This window comes from Biomphalaria glabrata, chromosome 8 (assembly GCF_947242115.1).
Source record: "Biomphalaria glabrata chromosome 8, xgBioGlab47.1, whole genome shotgun sequence".
NCBI classification, from domain to species: Eukaryota; Metazoa; Mollusca; class Gastropoda; family Planorbidae; genus Biomphalaria; species Biomphalaria glabrata.
In genome coordinates, this window is record NC_074718.1 from 43,654,206 (window position 1) to 43,673,644 (window position 19,439).

A 19,439-nucleotide genomic window follows, 5' to 3' on the forward strand; every position below is an offset into this window, starting at 1 on the left:
TCATCTGGACCACAGATAGATTGATAGTCTGACTAACATCTCCATCTTGTATTCATGACACAGTATGTAGTCCACTCATCTGGACCACAGATAGATTGATAGTCTGACTAACATCTTCATCTTGTATTCATGACACAGTATGTAGTCCTCTCATCTGGACCACAGATAGATTGATAGTCTGACTAACATCTCCATCTTGTATTCATGACACAGTATGTAGTCCACTCATCTGGACCACAGATAGATTGATAGTCTGACTAACATCTTCATCTTGTATTCATGACACAGTATGTAGTCTTCTCATCTGGACCACAGATAGATTGATAGTCTGACTAACATCTCCATCTTGTATTCATGACACAGTATGTAGTCCTCTCATCTGGACCACAGATAGATTGATAGTCTGACTAACACCTCCATCTTGTAGTCATGACACAGTATGTAGTCCTCTCATTTAGACCACAGATAGATTGATAGTCTGACTAACATCTCCATCTTGTAGTCATGACACAGTATGTAGTCCTCTCATTTAGACCACAGATAGATTGATAGTCTGACTAACATCTCCATCTTGTAGTCATGACACAGTATGTAGTCCTCTCATTTAGACCACAGATAGATTGATAGTCTGACTAACACCTCCATCTTGTAGTCATGACACAGTATGTAGTCCTCTCATTTAGACCACAGATAGATTGATAGTCTGACTAACATCTCCATCTTGTAGTCATGACACAGTATGTAGTCCTCTCATTTAGACCACAGATAGATTGATAGTCTGACTAACATCTCCATCTTGTATTCATGACACAGTATGTAGTCCTCTCATCTGGACCACAGATAGATTGATAGTCTGACTAACACCTCCATCTTGTATTCATGACACAGTATGTAGTCCACTCATCTGGACCACAGATAGATTGATAGTCTGACTAACATCTCCGTCAGTATGTAGTCCTCTCATCTAGACCACAGATAGATTGATAGTCTGACTAACACTTCCATCTTGTATTCATGACACAGTATGTAGTCCTCTCATCTGGACCACAGATAGATTGATAGTCTGACTAACATCTCCATCTTGTATTCATGACACAGTATGTAGTCCTCTCATCTGGACCACAGATAGATTGATAGTCTGACTAACACCTCCATCTTGTATTCATGACACAGTATGTAGTCCACTCATCTGGACCACAGATAGATTGATAGTCTGACTAACATCTCCGTCAGTATGTAGTCCTCTCATCTAGACCACAGATAGATTGATAGTCTGACTAAAACTTCCATCTTGTATTCATGACACTGTATGTAGTCCTCTCATTTAGACCACAGATAGATTGATAGTCTGACTAACACCTCCATCTTGTATTCATGACACAGTATGTAGTCCTCTCATTTAGACCACAGATAGATTGATAGTCTGACTAACATCTCCATCTTGTATTCATGACACAGTATGTAGTCCTCTCATTTGGACCACAGATAGATTGATAGTCTGACTAACATCTCCATCTTGTATTCATGACACAGTATGTAGTCCACTCATCTGGACCACAGATAGATTGATAGTCTGACTAACATCTCCGTCAGTATGTAGTCCTCTCATCTAGACCACAGATAGATTGATAGTCTGACTAAAACTTCCATCTTGTATTCATGACACTGTATGTAGTCCTCTCATTTAGACCACAGATAGATTGATAGTCTGACTAACACCTCCATCTTGTATTCATGACACAGTATGTAGTCCTCTCATTTAGACCACAGATAGATTGATAGTCTGACTAACATCTCCATCTTGTATTCATGACACAGTATGTAGTCCTCTCATCTGGACCACAGATAGATTGATAGTCTGACTAACATCTCCATCTTGTATTCATGACACAGTATGTAGTCCACTCATCTGGACCACAGATAGATTGATAGTCTGACTAACATCTTCATCTTGTATTCATGACACAGTATGTAGTCCACTCATCTGGACCACAGATAGATTGATAGTCTGACTAACATCTCCGTCAGTATGTAGTCCTCTCATCTAGACCACAGATAGATTGATAGTCTGACTAAAACTTCCATCTTGTATTCATGACACTGTATGTAGTCCTCTCATTTAGACCACAGATAGATTGATAGTCTGACTAACACCTCCATCTTGTATTCATGACACAGTATGTAGTCCTCTCATTTAGACCACAGATAGATTGATAGTCTGACTAACATCTCCATCTTGTATTCATGACACAGTATGTAGTCCACTCATCTGGACCACAGATAGATTGATAGTCTGACTAACATCTTCATCTTGTATTCATGACACAGTATGTAGTCCACTCATCTGGACCACAGATAGATTGATAGTCTGACTAACATCTCCGTCAGTATGTAGTCCTCTCATCTAGACCACAGATAGATTGATAGTCTGACTAAAACTTCCATCTTGTATTCATGACACTGTATGTAGTCCTCTCATTTAGACCACAGATAGATTGATAGTCTGACTAACACCTCCATCTTGTATTCATGACACAGTATGTAGTCCACTCATCTGGACCACAGATAGATTGATAGTCTGACTAACATCTTCATCTTGTATTCATGACACAGTATGTAGTCCACTCATCTGGACCACAGGTAGATTGATAGTCTGACTAACATCTCCGTCAGTATGTAGTCCTCTCATCTAGACCACAGATAGATTGATAGTCTGACTAAAACTTCCATCTTGTATTCATGACACTGTATGTAGTCCTCTCATTTAGACCACAGATAGATTGATAGTCTGACTAACACCTCCATCTTGTATTCATGACACAGTATGTAGTCCTCTCATTTAGACCACAGATAGATTGATAGTCTGACTAACATCTCCATCTTGTATTCATGACACAGTATGTAGTCCTCTCATCTGGACCACAGATAGATTGATAGTCTGACTAACATCTCCATCTTGTATTCATGACACAGTATGTAGTCCACTCATCTGGACCACAGATAGATTGATAGTCTGACTAACATCTTCATCTTGTATTCATGACACAGTATGTAGTCCTCTCATCTGGACCACAGATAGATTGATAGTCTGACTAACATCTCCATCTTGTATTCATGACACAGTATGTAGTCCACTCATCTTGACCACAGATAGATTGATAGTCTGACTAACATCTTCATCTTGTATTCATGACACAGTATGTAGTCTTCTCATCTGGACCACAGATAGATTGATAGTCTGACTAACATCTCCATCTTGTATTCATGACACAGTATGTAGTCCTCTCATCTGGACCACAGATAGATTGATAGTCTGACTAACACCTCCATCTTGTAGTCATGACACAGTATGTAGTCCTCTCATTTAGACCACAGATAGATTGATAGTCTGACTAACATCTCCATCTTGTAGTCATGACACAGTATGTAGTCCTCTCATTTAGACCACAGATAGATTGATAGTCTGACTAACATCTCCATCTTGTAGTCATGACACAGTATGTAGTCCTCTCATTTAGACCACAGATAGATTGATAGTCTGACTAACACCTCCATCTTGTAGTCATGACACAGTATGTAGTCCTCTCATTTAGACCACAGATAGATTGATAGTCTGACTAACATCTCCATCTTGTAGTCATGACACAGTATGTAGTCCTCTCATTTAGACCACAGATAGATTGATAGTCTGACTAACATCTCCATCTTGTATTCATGACACAGTATGTAGTCCTCTCATCTGGACCACAGATAGATTGATAGTCTGACTAACACCTCCATCTTGTATTCATGACACAGTATGTAGTCCACTCATCTGGACCACAGATAGATTGATAGTCTGACTAACATCTCCGTCAGTATGTAGTCCTCTCATCTAGACCACAGATAGATTGATAGTCTGACTAACACTTCCATCTTGTATTCATGACACAGTATGTAGTCCTCTCATCTGGACCACAGATAGCTTGATAGTCTGACTAACATCTCCATCTTGTATTCATGACACAGTATGTAGTCCTCTCATCTGGACCACAGATAGATTGATAGTCTGACTAACACCTCCATCTTGTATTCATGACACAGTATGTAGTCCACTCATCTGGACCACAGATAGATTGATAGTCTGACTAACATCTCCGTCAGTATGTAGTCCTCTCATCTAGACCACAGATAGATTGATAGTCTGACTAAAACTTCCATCTTGTATTCATGACACTGTATGTAGTCCTCTCATTTAGACCACAGATAGATTGATAGTCTGACTAACACCTCCATCTTGTATTCATGACACAGTATGTAGTCCTCTCATTTAGACCACAGATAGATTGATAGTCTGACTAACATCTCCATCTTGTATTCATGACACAGTATGTAGTCCTCTCATTTGGACCACAGATAGATTGATAGTCTGACTAACATCTCCATCTTGTATTCATGACACAGTATGTAGTCCTCTCATCTGGACCACAGATAGATTGATAGTCTGACTAACACCTCCATCTTGTATTCATGACACAGTATGTAGTCCTCTCATCTGGACCACAGATAGATTGATAGTCTGACTAACATCTCCATCTTGTATTCATGACACAGTATGTAGTCCACTCATCTGGACCACAGATAGATTGATAGTCTGACTAACATCTTCATCTTGTATTCATGACACAGTATGTAGTCCTCTCATCTGGACCACAGATAGATTGATAGTCTGACTAACATCTCCATCTTGTATTCATGACACAGTATGTAGTCCTCTCATTTAGACCACAGATAGATTGATAGTCTGACTAACATCTCCATCTTGTAGTCATGACACAGTATGTAGTCCTCTCATTTAGACCACAGATAGATTGATAGTCTGACTAACATCTCCATCTTGTAGTCATGACACAGTATGTAGTCCTCTCATTTAGACCACAGATAGATTGATAGTCTGACTAACACCTCCATCTTGTAGTCATGACACAGTATGTAGTCCTCTCATTTAGACCACAGATAGATTGATAGTCTGACTAACATCTCCATCTTGTAGTCATGACACAGTATGTAGTCCTCTCATTTAGACCACAGATAGATTGATAGTCTGACTAACATCTCCATCTTGTAGTCATGACACAGTATGTAGACCTCTCATCTAGACCACAGATAGATTGATAGTCTGACTAACATCTCCATCTTGTATTCATGACACAGTATGTAGTCCTCTCATCTGGACCACAGATAGATTGATAGTCTGACTAACACCTCCATCTTGTATTCATGACACAGTATGTAGTCCACTCATCTGGACCACAGATAGATTGATAGTCTGACTAACATCTCCGTCAGTATGTAGTCCTCTCATCTAGACCACAGATAGATTGATAGTCTGACTAACACTTCCATCTTGTATTCATGACACTGTATGTAGTCCTCTCATTTGGACCACAGATAGATTGATAGTCTGACTAACATCTCCATCTTGTAGTCATGACACAGTATGTAGTCCTCTCATCTGGACCACAGATAGATTGATAGTCTGACTAACATCTCCATCTTGTATTCATGACACAGTATGTAGTCCTCTCATTTGGACCACAGATAGATTGATAGTCTGACTAACACCTCCATCTTGTATTCATGACACAGTATGTAGTCCACTCATCTGGACCACAGATAGATTGATAGTCTGACTAACATCTCCGTCAGTATGTAGTCCTCTCATCTAGACCACAGATAGATTGATAGTCTGACTAAAACTTCCATCTTGTATTCATGACACTGTATGTAGTCCTCTCATTTAGACCACAGATAGATTGATAGTCTGACTAACACCTCCATCTTGTATTCATGACACAGTATGTAGTCCTCTCATTTAGACCACAGATAGATTGATAGTCTGACTAACATCTCCATCTTGTATTCATGACACAGTATGTAGTCCTCTCATTTGGACCACAGATAGATTGATAGTCTGACTAACATCTCCATCTTGTATTCATGACACAGTATGTAGTCCTCTCATCTGGACCACAGATAGATTGATAGTCTGACTAACACCTCCATCTTGTATTCATGACACAGTATGTAGTCCTCTCATCTGGACCACAGATAGATTGATAGTCTGACTAACATCTCCATCTTGTATTCATGACACAGTATGTAGTCCACTCATCTGGACCACAGATAGATTGATAGTCTGACTAACATCTTCATCTTGTATTCATGACACAGTATGTAGTCCTCTCATCTGGACCACAGATAGATTGATAGTCTGACTAACATCTCCATCTTGTATTCATGACACAGTATGTAGTCCACTCATCTGGACCACAGATAGATTGATAGTCTGACTAACATCTTCATCTTGTATTCATGACACAGTATGTAGTCTTCTCATCTGGACCACAGATAGATTGATAGTCTGACTAACATCTCCATCTTGTATTCATGACACAGTATGTAGTCCTCTCATTTAGACCACAGATAGATTGATAGTCTGACTAACATCTACATCTTGTATTCATGACACAGTATGTAGTCCTCTCATTTGGACCACAGATAGATTGATAGTCTGACTAACATCTCCATCTTGTATTCATGACACAATATGTAGTCCTCTCATTTAGACCACAGATAGATTGATAGTCTGACTAACATCTCCATTTTGTATTCATGACACAATATGTAGTACTCTCATTTGTGAGCAGGCTGCCAAAACAAAGACAAAAATGTGTTTTTTACTTACCATTGTCTAGAATTGTGAGGAGTGTTTTCCTTTCCTTTGGAATGTGCGATCGATTCACCAAGGCCGCTCAAGTACTGACAGACAATGAGGAAAAAGATCAAGTGCTCCTGTATATAGAAAAAGAATTTTTGAAACGGGACGCAGGGGACATAACTCTGTCTGAGTTTACTGAGAAAGTCATACTATATGGATACTTAATGGTAATAGCATTACAATGATCTATTTCCTTAAAGTATTGTTTAATATCAATGACAAGATATGAATATGTCTTACTAAGTTAAGTTTTATGTAAGGAATACAAATAATATTGATATCATAGGACTTCTGTTTGATATCAATGACAAGATATGAATATGTCTTACTAAGGTCAGTTTCATGATGGGATACAAATAATATTAATACCATAGGACTTCTATTATACTGTTTGATATCAATGACAAGAAATGAATATGTATTATTAAGTTAAGATTCATGTAATAATAAGGCTTGTCTTCAAGTCCAAAGATTAATGAGGAATGCAGTATTTCCTGTGGCTACGAAGCTCCAGCTTTGACCTACATATTTTACCACATCCAAGGCAAGCATAACCATTATCTGCTGGTGGTCAATTTAGATTCTCTTTTCGCCATCTGTATTTGTCCTCGGCAGCAGATTTTCTTTTGGTCTCAAATGTGTATCCCGTGGCCTTTGTGAGTGACCTCCAGCTCTTGCATACAACCAGGGGCTCTCTTCTATGTTTCCTTGGGGCACCTCTGTTACATAGACCAACATTTAGCTCACCAAAAAAGACTGCCTTTGGCATAGTTTGTCTCCCATGCGGGATACATGCTCCGCCCAGCGTAACTGTCGGACCATAAGAAGTCTCTCCATACTGTCCATACCGGGGTTCACAAGGACATCATATTTGTAGTGCTCTATATCCACCGTATGTCAATGATGGAGCGCAAGCATCTTTGGTGAAAGCGCTCAAGTAGTCTTAGTTGCTTTCTGTATAGTATCCATGTCTCAGATCCATGTAGAAGGGTTGAGAGAACCACCGTAAGGAATACAAATAAATGAATACTGCAGGACTTTCATGATACTTGTGGTTCATTGATATTTTAGACAGCTCAATAAGCCACCATCTTAGCTTTGTCTATGTCCAGCTTATGAGAATGTCTATTTCCAGCTTATGTGAATGTCTATTTCCAGCTTATGAGAATTTAAAGTTTCTAATCTTAACATTTGTCTCTTCCATGATTCAGACCCAAGATCTTCAGATAATTTTGTTTGGCACAGGCAAAGCCATCAACAAAGAAATGACTATGCCTAACAAACTGGACAGTATTAACTTCCTCCCCGCGAAGAGAAATCTACAATCTTCCAACTAAGAACAGGACACACACCTCTGTTAAATTACCACCTGAACAAAATAAATTCCACACAACTCCTCCTTTGTAGACACTGCTCCCACTCTAATGAAACCGTAAACCATATCCTTTTTGAATGCCCTTTCCTAATCCACCTTAGGCAGACCCTACTTCCACTACAGCCCAACTTAACCAACACCCTGTACAGCAGGCAACTGAAGAAAACTGCACACTTATTTTCCTTGACACAGTCTGCAAAAAAGCTGACAGCTCAGCAGCAAAAAGCTGGCTAGAAGAAGTTTGTCACCCTAACTCAAATTGTCATCATTCCACATGAAGTTTTTCAGTTAAAATTCATGTCAGTAATCTGCTCATTGTTGGTTTCTGAGATCCCATTGACATTCAGATAAGAATTCAAATATACACGGGGCGTGTTTAGAAGAGAAATAAGGGAGACAATAAAATGGAAACCCAAAGAAAAAAGTTCAGAAAATGAAAAGACCAGTTATAAAGCTAAAACAATGTCAAGGTTTTCTGAGGTCAAATGTCACTTGCCAACCCAAATACTCACAATTTAAAGTGTAACATTTTTGCTATAATTGGACTTGACTACTCCTGTCTTGAGAGACATAATCTACTTATTTCTACATACACAATTATATACCAGCTTGTGGCATCTTTAAGGAAAGTTATAGTGCTGGAGACCTTTTTATGGTTCCATCTTATATGTTGATTTTGTTAAATTTATAGACTGCCTAAAATTTTGTTTTACAAATAAATGAAATAGTTTGGCACCTGTCATATTAATATTAGTTTGTGGAAGAACTTAGACATTTAGCAGTGCTAAAGAAGAAGAACAAAAAATACTTTCTTTAAGAGCATTGTTTATCCACACTTCAGGAATTCTGTACAGTAGGTACACCAAAAAACTATTCATCCATTATGAAAAATGGTCCCTTCTTGTGGTCCCTTCTTGTGGTCCCTTCTTGTGGTCCCTTCTTGTGGTCCCTTCTTGTGGTCCCTTCTTGTGCTTCTTGTGGTCCCTTCTTGTGGTCCCTTCTTATGGTCCCTTCTTATGGTCCCTTCTTGTGGTCCCTTCTTGTGCTTCTTGTGGTCCCTTCTTGTGCTTCTTGTGGTCCCTTCTTATGGTCCCTTCTTGTGGTCCCTTCTTGTGGTCCCTTCTTGTGCTTCTTGTGGTCCCTTCTTGTGGTCCCTTCTTATGGTCCCTTCTTGTGGTCCCTTCTTGTGGTCCCTTCTTGTGGTCCCTTCTTATGGTCCCTTCTTGTGGTCCCTTCTTGTGGTCCCTTCTTGTGGTCCCTTCTTATGGTCCCTTCTTGTGGTCCCTTCTTATGGTCCCTTCTTGTGGTCCCTTCTTGTGCTTCTTGTGGTCCCTTCTTGTGGTCCCTTCTTGTGGTCCCTTCTTGTGGTCCCTTCTTGTGGTCCCTTCTTATGGTCCCTTCTTGTGGTCCCTTCTTGTGCTTCTTGTGGTCCCTTCTTGTGGTCCCTTCTTGTGGTCCCTTCTTATGGTCCCTTCTTGTGGTCCCTTCTTGTGCTTCTTGTGGTCCCTTCTTGTGGTCCCTTCTTGTGGTCCCTTCTTATGGTCCCTTCTTGTGGTCCCTTCTTATGGTCCCTTCTTGTGGTCCCTTCTTGTGGTCCCTTCTTATGGTCCCTTCTTGTGGTCCCTTCTTATGGTCCCTTCTTGTGGTCCCTTCTTATGGTCCCTTCTTGTGGTCCCTTCTTATGGTCCCTTCTTGTCCCTTCTTGTGGTCCCTTCTTGTGGTCCCTTCTTGTGGTCCCTTCTTGTGGTCCCTTCTTGTGGTCCCTTCTTATGGTCCCTTCTTATGGTCCCTTCTTATGGTCCCTTCTTATGGTCCCTTCTTATGGTCCCTTCTTGTGGTCCCTTCTTATGGTCCCTTCTTAATGGTCCCTTCTTGTAGCACTCATTTCCAGATATTATTTTCAATAATTACATATATGTGTGTGTTTCAGATATTTGCTGCCTCCTTCCCATTGGCACCTATGTTTGTAATTGGCCTCTGTTTCTTTGATATGCGTTTAGATGCATCTCGATTGCTGAGATTTTATAAAAGACCCGTTGCTCACATTTCTCAAAATATAGGTAGGCTTAAAATTAAAATCTCTTATGAAAAAATTTGCTGACGTTATGATATGAAATCTCTTGTAAAAGCTAGCTATATTTCATCTGGAGGCAATATGCTAGAAGTATTGTGCTTAAAAAAAAAAATAAAGAAATACCTAATACAATTTAACATCATGATTTTAAAGGAATTATCTTGATGTTGCATTGAAATCAACATTATTTATTACTATGTTTTTTTTTAAAGATTGTACTTTGATTTTATGTACTTAGATTTCATACCATAATGATAAGGTTCTGGAACTGAACTGACTCTGTGAGGTTCTCTATTTAACAGAAACTGTTCTAAACCAGATAGTCATTGCTAGATCTTTGTTTTAAACTGTTTTACAAGTATTTGATGTTCCTTCAGAAATGATGATTATTACATCCTAGTCCAAACCTTATCCAGGACAGCTGAAGATAGCATTGGAAGGGCTAACCATCTCATCTCATTTCAGCCTGTTTCTGCTTCTTGCAGGCATCTTGGTTCTGGGTGAGTCTTTTCAACTGTCCCATGTCTTGCCCATCTGCTTCCAAATCATAGTGCCATGTATTCCTGGATCTCTACTCTTCTTTTTCCCTTGGGGTTTCTAGGTCAGGGCTTGTCTTGTTTTCTGCCTTCACAGCCTCATACATGGTCCAGGCATTTCCCTGTACTGATGGGTGATGGTAATGGTGGAGTTGATGGTCTTTGATGACTCTGGCTTTTAACTTCATGCTTAATACACCTTTCAGTTGGAGGTCCATCTTCTCCCAGGTCTGTGACTTCTGTTGATTTGCTGTTTGATGTCTCTGTAGCTAGTGGGGTTTTATATGAAAGAGTAGGGTAGCTAGCCCTGTGCCCACCCCTCCTCCATTTACAAACAAGCTTGGGACCATCCTTGGCGGAGTTCAGTACTATAATGATGACAGCTTAAAGATCAAGCTTTTGGAAATGTTTAGTTGTATAATTGCTCCTAAAAGTGTTTTTTTTTTTTGTTTTTTTTTTTAATAACTTTTACCTTTCAGGTATATGGTATGCCATACTGAATTTTCTAAACATTGTTGGTGTCACAAGTAACGCTTTTCTCATTGCTTTTACCTCCAGCTGGGGACAACAGTTCAATACTATGGAGAAACTGATAGTAGTCATAATCTTTGAGGTATAGTGTTCTTGATAGAATGTTTACTGTCATTGTAGTGCATTACTTAGTCTTTGAGGTATAGTGTTCTTGGTAGAATGTTTACTGTCATTGTAGTGCATTACTTAGTCTTTGAGGTATAGTGCTCTTGGTAGAATGTTTACTGTCATTGTAGTGCGTTACTTAGTCTTTGAGGTATAGTGTTCTTGATAGAATGTTTACTGTCATTGTAGTGCGTTACTTAGTCTTTGAGGTATGGTGTTCTTGATAGAATGTTTACTGTCATTGTAGTGCATTACTTAGTTTTTGAGCTAAGTGCTCTTGGTAGAATGTTTACTGTCATTGTAGTGTGTTACTTATTGAGATATAGTGCTCTTGAGAGAATGTTTACTGTCATTCTATTGTATTATTGTATTCTTGAATATTCAGTGGTTTACGTTGTTAAAATTCTATCACAATTGGTTATAAGGTAGAAAAAATAAAATCTATAGACAGTGTGAAAAGAAGCAACTGTACTGTAATTCATCTCCTTTGTGAATCTGTATATACATTTGAGAAATACCACAAATTCACGGGAAGAAAAGTTCTGTTCAAAATGAACAATATACAAGTCTAAATGTTTTACATGTTTTGGATGTTCCTTCAGAGTTGAAGATAGTTTACTTCCTAGACCAAACCTCCCGCAGGAAGATGGGGGATGGGAGCGGGCAGGGTTTGAACCAGGGACCATCAATAAATCCAAACGACAGCGCGCAAACCACATGACCAGGATTGTAGGTGTGCAATGTTATTATAAATATATACAAACTTCTTGAACGTATATATAGTTCGTCCATCATAGTTCGATGATGACCACTTTGTCATCCAGGGGGCTGAGGGCTTTGCACTGGGGTTTTATGCCTCCTCATGTGGCTGGTGAGACCTATGTGAGCCCGGAATGTTCGGCCGCACACTGGGCAGGTTATTCCAGCTGGGGCTAGTGTCGTTTGTCTTGCTTTTCTTTTGTGGCGTTTTTCTTCTGCCAGCGTTGTTCTTTTTTCCTCAGCAACCTGTGCGCCAGTTTTCACAGCGCGAGGCCATGATGCTCTGTCATGTGCCTCTGTCTCCCAGGTGCCAGGGTCTATGCTGAACGCCTTCAGAGAAGCTTTGAGGGTGTCTTGAACGTATAGAATGTAATCAGTAGTAAAATCAATTAGTATAACTTTTTTGAATTAAGTGTTTGCCCTGAAAGAAAATAAATGGCATGGCATTTTTCTGATTCACTCCAGTCAATATTTTCTGATTTATTTCAGTCAACATTGTTCTGATTTCTTATTGTCCACATTTTTCTGATTCACTCCAGTCAACATTGTTCTGATTTCTTCTAGTCCACATTTTTCTGATTCACTCCAGTCAACATTGTTTTGATTTCTTCTAGTCCACATTTTTCTGATTCACTCCAGTCAACATTGTTCTGATTTCTTCTAGTCCACATTTTTCTGACAGACCAGTCAAACTAATATAAAATGATTGTTTGCTTTGACTTGAAAATGATTGCTTTAGTCCTAGAAATAAGACAGGTTAAGATTTGTTTTTAAAAATGTAGACAAAAACTCGATTAATGAATGTATGTTCAATCTTCATATAACATATCATGTATGTCAGTTTTGTGTGCAAGTTTCCTGTGTCACTGTGTCTTGTTGCTTAATATAGTTGTTTTTTTTTTTTCTTTCTATTTCTAGCATCTTGTTTTTGCACTCAAGTTCTTCCTGGCTGTACTGATTCCTGACGAGTCATTTAGTGTGAATCTTGCCAAAAAAAGGGTAACCAATATTTATAACTTATAGACGTTTCTTAAAAGAGCTGGTCTGAAAATGTGTCGCTTTAATATTGTTTCGTTAATTTGTCTCTTTCTTTTTGCACTGCCCCATGCAGCAGAAGTTAAGGTAAAGATTTATAGATTAACTGATTCAAAGCTCCTTAGAAGATTTACTAGTGCAGTAACAATGTTTAAATGCTGTCATGTTAATTATATTGTAAAACATGGCTACATGGAAGATATATGTTCAGTAGATCCTGTATGGCACCATTGATTTTCCTAAGAATTTTTCATTCCCAAGTATTAAGTAAATTTTCAGATGTCTTAGTTAGTGTCCAGGTCTCACTTGCGTACATTGCTGCTGGTCTTATTATGGTTTTGTATATTATTTTCTTGGTTTTCCTTGATATTGTTTTGCTGTAAAGTGCTCTGTTGCCTCCTCCTATTCTTTCCTTTATTTCTGCCAGTAGGTCATTTTTTTAATCAATTGTACCAACAGACCTGGATAAGTAGTACATTATGATATCATCCCTGGTCTATCAGACCATGAGATCATAAAAATACTCAGTCAGATAAAAGCAGTAGCCAATATAAAACCCAAAAGAAAAATCTTACTCTGGAACAAATGATGATTTTTCAAAAGGTTTAGATAACAGTGAGCAAATAGATGCTATCTTACTAGATTTTTCCAAATCTTTTGATAAAGTTCACCACCATAGTTTGCTTAAAAAATTAAAATATTTTGGCACTGATGGTCCATTGCATCAGTGGATTAAAGATTTTCTGATAGGGAGAGAACAAACTGTAATAATAAATGGCTCTAAATCAACACCAATAACAGTAAACTCAGGTGTACCTCAAGGAACAGTCTTAGGTCCACTACTATTTTTAATTTAGTTAAATGATTTACCAAATTGCATTAGTTCAGGAATAAAAGTCAGATTATTCGCAGATGATTGCGTAATATATAGAACAATAAAAACAACACATGATACAGAAATTTTACAAAGAATTAGATGAATTACAGAAATGGGAATCAAATTGGAGCATGTCTTTCCACCCAGAAAAATGTCAGTTGTTAAGAGTAACAAAAAAGCTAAAACAAATTAATTCCACTTATCTTATTCATGGTAAACCAGTAACACAAGCTAAAAACGCAAAATACCTAGGTGTTATAATAAATGAAAAACTGTCATGGAATCCACATATTGATGAAACTATAAAAAAATCAAACAAAGCATTAGGGTTTATTAAAAGAAATTTCTATAAATCAAATAAGAACATAAAACTAAAATGTTATTCAACCTTGGTTAGGCCAATAATAGAATATGTTTGGGACCCCTCAACTCAAGAAAACATTAAGAAACTGGAACAGACACAAAATAGAGCAGTGAGATTCATAACAAACAAATATTCACATTTGACTAGAGTAACACCTTTAGTTAAATCACTAAATTTAGAAAGCCTTCAGGACAGAAGACGCAAAAGTAAAGTAGCAATTATACATAAAACACTGAACCATAATCTTCAAAAACAAAATTTAATAAAATACTCAGAAAGACACCAAGATAAAGGCACATTCCTCATCCCATATGCTAGGACAAATTTGTACAAATACTCCTTCTTCCCTAGTGCTATTAGAGCATGGAATTGGCTGCCTGAGCTAACCAGGAAAACCAGTGACTTTGCAGAATTAAAGTCATTGGTTAATATGCATGACTGAATGCATGACACGTAGGACGTAATCATCTTCTTTTTAGAAGTAACGTCTGTATTATATAAGATAAGATAATTGTATTGATTTGTGTATTTAGACAGATACTCCGCACATCCTAGCCAAAACTGTTTTAATACTTGTGTGTGTGTTGTTGTTTTTTTTTCAGAAAAAGTATGTGGTTCAGCAAAGATTTTTAATGGAAGAGGACCTAAGTAAAAAGTAAATTTAGACTCTTTTTCAATAGGCTTGCATGTTTTAGTATTGTTTTTTTTTGGGCAGTTGATTTCATTTTGTTTCTTTGAATGCCTGAATAAAACCATTACAGATAGGAAGAAGCAGAAGTAGTTCCTAAATCCATTTCTGATATAAAAACAAATTATTTCTTAAACAATGAACAATTGTATTTGCTTTGTTGGCTAATGTTCAATAAATGTTCAACATAACTGCCAGATTTTCCCAGAAATAGTTGAATGAAATATTTAAATTGATAGTGACTACATCCATCAAATAGAACCAGAGGCGTAGCTAGACACTTGGGGGTGTTGAAGGCTTCAAGGGCGCATCAAGTTCCCCCGATATGTATTAAGTTCCTATTCTCTTGAGACTTTTGGGATAATATACTCTAGACCTAATGACATTGGAGATTGGCTTGAAGGCATCAAAGATTATGTTCAACCACAACTTTTCACTCAAGGATCTGAAACCTTTCAGCATTTGGATAGTGCATTTAGAGAAATTGACATCAAGAATCAGCAAATAAGAGGGTTGGTTCTTCCGGCCAATGCCAAAAGGTGAGAAAGTTCAGAGAAAGTGTATGTATTGCGGCTTGTCGAAAAAAATTCCTTATTTTACATCCCCTCTTCAACAAGATCAAGTTCTTCATCTGTCTTTAAATCTTATGATGGATTCAATGAGTGCTGGAGGGCATTGCCAAAAATTGAAAGCATTAGACTGCTGAGCTCACAATCAGTCATCGCTTGGAGAGAGTTTGAATTGGTCAGAAAGTAGGCAACAGTATTAAGCTCAAAATTTAAGTAAACGAGGGGAAAAAGGGAAGAGATTCTAGAAGAGAGTCTTGGAAATCATTTGTTTTCTCTAAAAGCAAGCTCTGGCATTGCTTTGGTATTTCAAGAGTTGAAGAAGAATTGGAGGCGATTTCTTGAGTTATTGAAACTTCTATCCAAGTACTATCAACATTTTCAAACGTTGAAATTCTAGAGACATTGACAAGTACAGATGCAATTTCTTCTACTAGAGCTGAAGCTGACAGATTGTTAGTTGCAGGCAGAATTTTAATGTTCTCATCGACCTTGGGTTTTTGGTCTCCTGTAGTAACGGAAATAATTTTTTAAAAATAAAAATTTAAAAATTGTCAATTCGAGACCACATATAAACTGTAAGCATTGAAGTTTTTTTTAAGAATTTTTTTTACTTCTAGTAGGGACATAGCTGAAGCCAGTATTATCTGTGTCCAAAGCATGTGCTCTGATCTAAGAATTATTGCAGAAGCACAAGGAAAAAAAGCTGAAGCCATTATTATCTGTGTCCAAAGCATGTGCTCTGATCTAAGAATTATTGCAGAAGCACAAGGAAAAATAGCTGAAGCCAGTATTATCTGTGTCCAAAGCATGTGCTCTGATCTAAGAATTATTGCAGAACCACAAGGAAAAATAGCTGAAGCCAGTATTATCTGTGTCCAAAGCATGTGCTCAGATCTAAGAATTATTGCAGAAGCACAAGGAAAAATAGCTGAAGCCAGTATTATCTGTGTCCAAAGCATGTGCTCTGATCTAAGAATTATTGCAGAACCACAAGGAAAAATAGCTGAAGCCAGTATTATCTGTGTCCAAAGCATGTGCTCTGATCTAAGAATTATTGCAGAAGCACAAGGAAAAATAGCTGAAGCCAGTATTATCTGTGTCCAAAGCATGTGCTCTGATCTAAGAATTATTGCAGAACCACAAGGAAAAATAGCTGAAGCCAGTATTATCTGTGTCCAAAGCATGTGCTCTGATCTAAGAATTATTGCAGAAGCACAAGGAAAAATAGCTGAAGCCAGTATTATCTGTGTCCAAAGCATGTGCTCTGATCTAAGAATTATTGCAGAAGCACAAGGAAAAATAGCTGAAGCCAGTATTATCTGTGTCCAAAGCATGTGCTCTGATCTAAGAATTATTGCAGAGGCACAAGGAAAAGTGCTAGGTACAAGAAATAGCTTGGTAGAGAAAAATTATTTTTCTTTGGACTGGATTGTTCCAGAAAAAATTTTTTGTTGTAGCAATAATAATAAATTTTCGTCGCCTTCCCAACTAATCTCGATTGTGCTACTATTGACATGAATAAAAATTAATTTTGACAAGAGCGAAAGATGCTTTCAACCGATTTAACACAGTTTCTTCAGAAACTTCCAAAACAAGAGCCTGCTGAACTCTTGTGTTTGATAAATATAAAAAATCTTGTTAGGATGATTTATCCAGATATCATCAACTTGGTTCTCGTTTTCTGACAAGTGCGCCAAGTGTAGATACATGCATGCAAAGTTTCTTTAGACTAATGCTGATTTAGAATTACTGTTGACGATTAATGACAAATTTACAACTCTCTAGTTTGGTCATTTTTTTCGTTAAACAAGAGCTGAGTTGAAAAATAGAGATAAAAATTGATCTTTATACTAGCAAGAAAGCAAGTAAGATTTATTTGTAATATTTTTTTTGTCTTATTGCTATTCTTTTGCTATTATTTACACTATTTTTTGGGGAGGAAAGTCTTTTGCAGTTATTTCAATTTATTTAGGAGAGCGTCATATATACCTTAGCTACACCACTGAATGGATCTATGAATCGATATTGTTTTGAAATTTATTTTTTTTTGCAGGCAAGAAAGGATAGATACTGATCCTGTAGATGACTTAAACAAAGATACAGAGAATGTTTTTAAACAGAGATCAGGTGTTGAAATGACGTAGAGACACAGTGACCAAAATAGATGCCATTTCAAAGGATATGAAACGCTAAATTGATTCATGAAACATTGTAAAGAGCTCTGTGATATTTTAATTAAAAGATGTTAAATATGTTCTCCCTGATTGGTTTAGTCTTTATTTCTCATAAGTAACCTCACATTTCAACTAGCTGCCTGATCATGCAATATGGTGTAGTTCATGCACTTAAGATTAGTCATCCTAGAAAGTTAAATTGCTTTTTTTAAAAATTTTCATTTTTTCATCCAACAGTATTTTTAAAAAAATTGTTTTTTTATTAATTTCATATTTAGGTGCTACTAAAACAAAATACTGTTTAACATTAAGACATGTACTTATGTCAAATATTTTTTTACTTATCTTTTATTTCTAGTCTTTCTAAGTTCATCCAAATATTTGTGTATGGGTTATTTTTATCAAAATAAAAAAATAAATTCAATACAAACAAACAAGTCAACATACTATATTTGATCAATTTAAAAAATTTATTTTAATAGCTTTCATGTTGCAAAAGGTTCAGCCTTGATATTGCTGATGACATCCAAAATATTGTCATACGCATAAATTTAATACTAGAAAAAAATAATATCTTCGTTCATTTTATCAAGCATATGTACTTTATTCAGGCAATAAAGCAGAGTTCTGAAATGGAGCTAATGCTTACAATTAATTTTCAGGCAAGGCTGTGGATGAGTGGTATCAGGTTCTGATTTAGGTATGCAAAGTGTGTTACTGCAAAGGGCCTCAAGGTTTTGCAATTTTATGTACACTGATGTATGTATTTCTGCAGCTCAAAATGCAGGCAATCTCCTAGCATTGCATGTCTCATACTCCTAGCTGCAACTAAGTAATACAGCCTCCACCGCTGCTTCACAAAAAAACTTCAAATTTAAGTCTGAGATTGGTGAAAGGGTTGACTGAAATGAAGAACTTGAATCCTGAAGAAATCCAAGATTTTTTATGTGATAAGCTGCAACAACCTTTGGCCACAAAAACTTGTGACATTTAGATTTTGAAAGAAACTTTACAAAACAAAAAAAAATTATATTTCAAAAAAATAAGTAAGCTATTTAACAGCTAAGTATAAGAAAAATAAAACATTATGAGAAGAAACTATTTCTAAAATGTAGGCTACTGTCATTACAATAGGAATAAAATTAAATTCAGATCTTACAAAGTGTAAATAAAAATAAGCAAAGATTCTAACCAACATATGTACAATACAAAGCAGATTGTCTACAAGTGACTATAAAACAAACCGAATTCTGTAATTATTTTAAATTCTAAATTAAAAGATGCCCACAATATGATAATATTAAATTAGGTCACTGTGCAACCTTCACATTGGAGGAGAAAAAATCTTAAAAAAAAAAAAAACCTGCACTATTCCATTAACTTTGACTTGACATTGATTTTTAAGACCAATGGGAATGTATATAAGGTTTCTGGCTATGGTACCATTATCATCACTGTAAGAAAAAGAAAATTGAAACAATCATTCATTGTTGGAAGTAAACTAGAAATGAAGATTCCATTATGTTTCAGTAATAGTCAATCCAATTGCATAGATCCTAGAACTCAATTCTTAAGTATTCTTAAATATAAAA

The 19,439-nt window shown here is 37.0% G+C and overlaps 1 protein-coding gene across 5 annotated transcripts in view; it reads left to right on the top strand.

Moving 5' to 3' along the window:
* The window catches only part of LOC106075397 (anoctamin-6-like), a 46,441-nt gene extending 28,509 nt beyond the window's left edge, over nucleotides 1-17,932 (top strand). Inside the window, exons 17-22 of one of the 5 annotated variants that reach the window (XM_013236342.2) lie at nucleotides 6,738-6,927; nucleotides 10,066-10,195; nucleotides 11,225-11,358; nucleotides 13,059-13,139; nucleotides 15,019-15,071; nucleotides 17,727-17,932. In XM_013236342.2, coding sequence (XP_013091796.2) covers nucleotides 6,738-6,927; nucleotides 10,066-10,195; nucleotides 11,225-11,358; nucleotides 13,059-13,139; nucleotides 15,019-15,071; nucleotides 17,727-17,817 — 679 coding nt within the window. In that variant the 3' untranslated portion in view covers nucleotides 17,818-17,932. Of the gene's footprint in view, nucleotides 1-6,737; nucleotides 6,928-10,065; nucleotides 10,196-11,224; nucleotides 11,359-13,058; nucleotides 13,140-15,018; nucleotides 15,072-17,726 lie in introns of those variants that run through there. The other 4 variants (XM_013236349.2, XM_056037448.1, XR_008779261.1 and 1 more) reach the window with 4 other exon arrangements.
* Nucleotides 17,933-19,439: the final 1,507 nt, after the last annotated feature.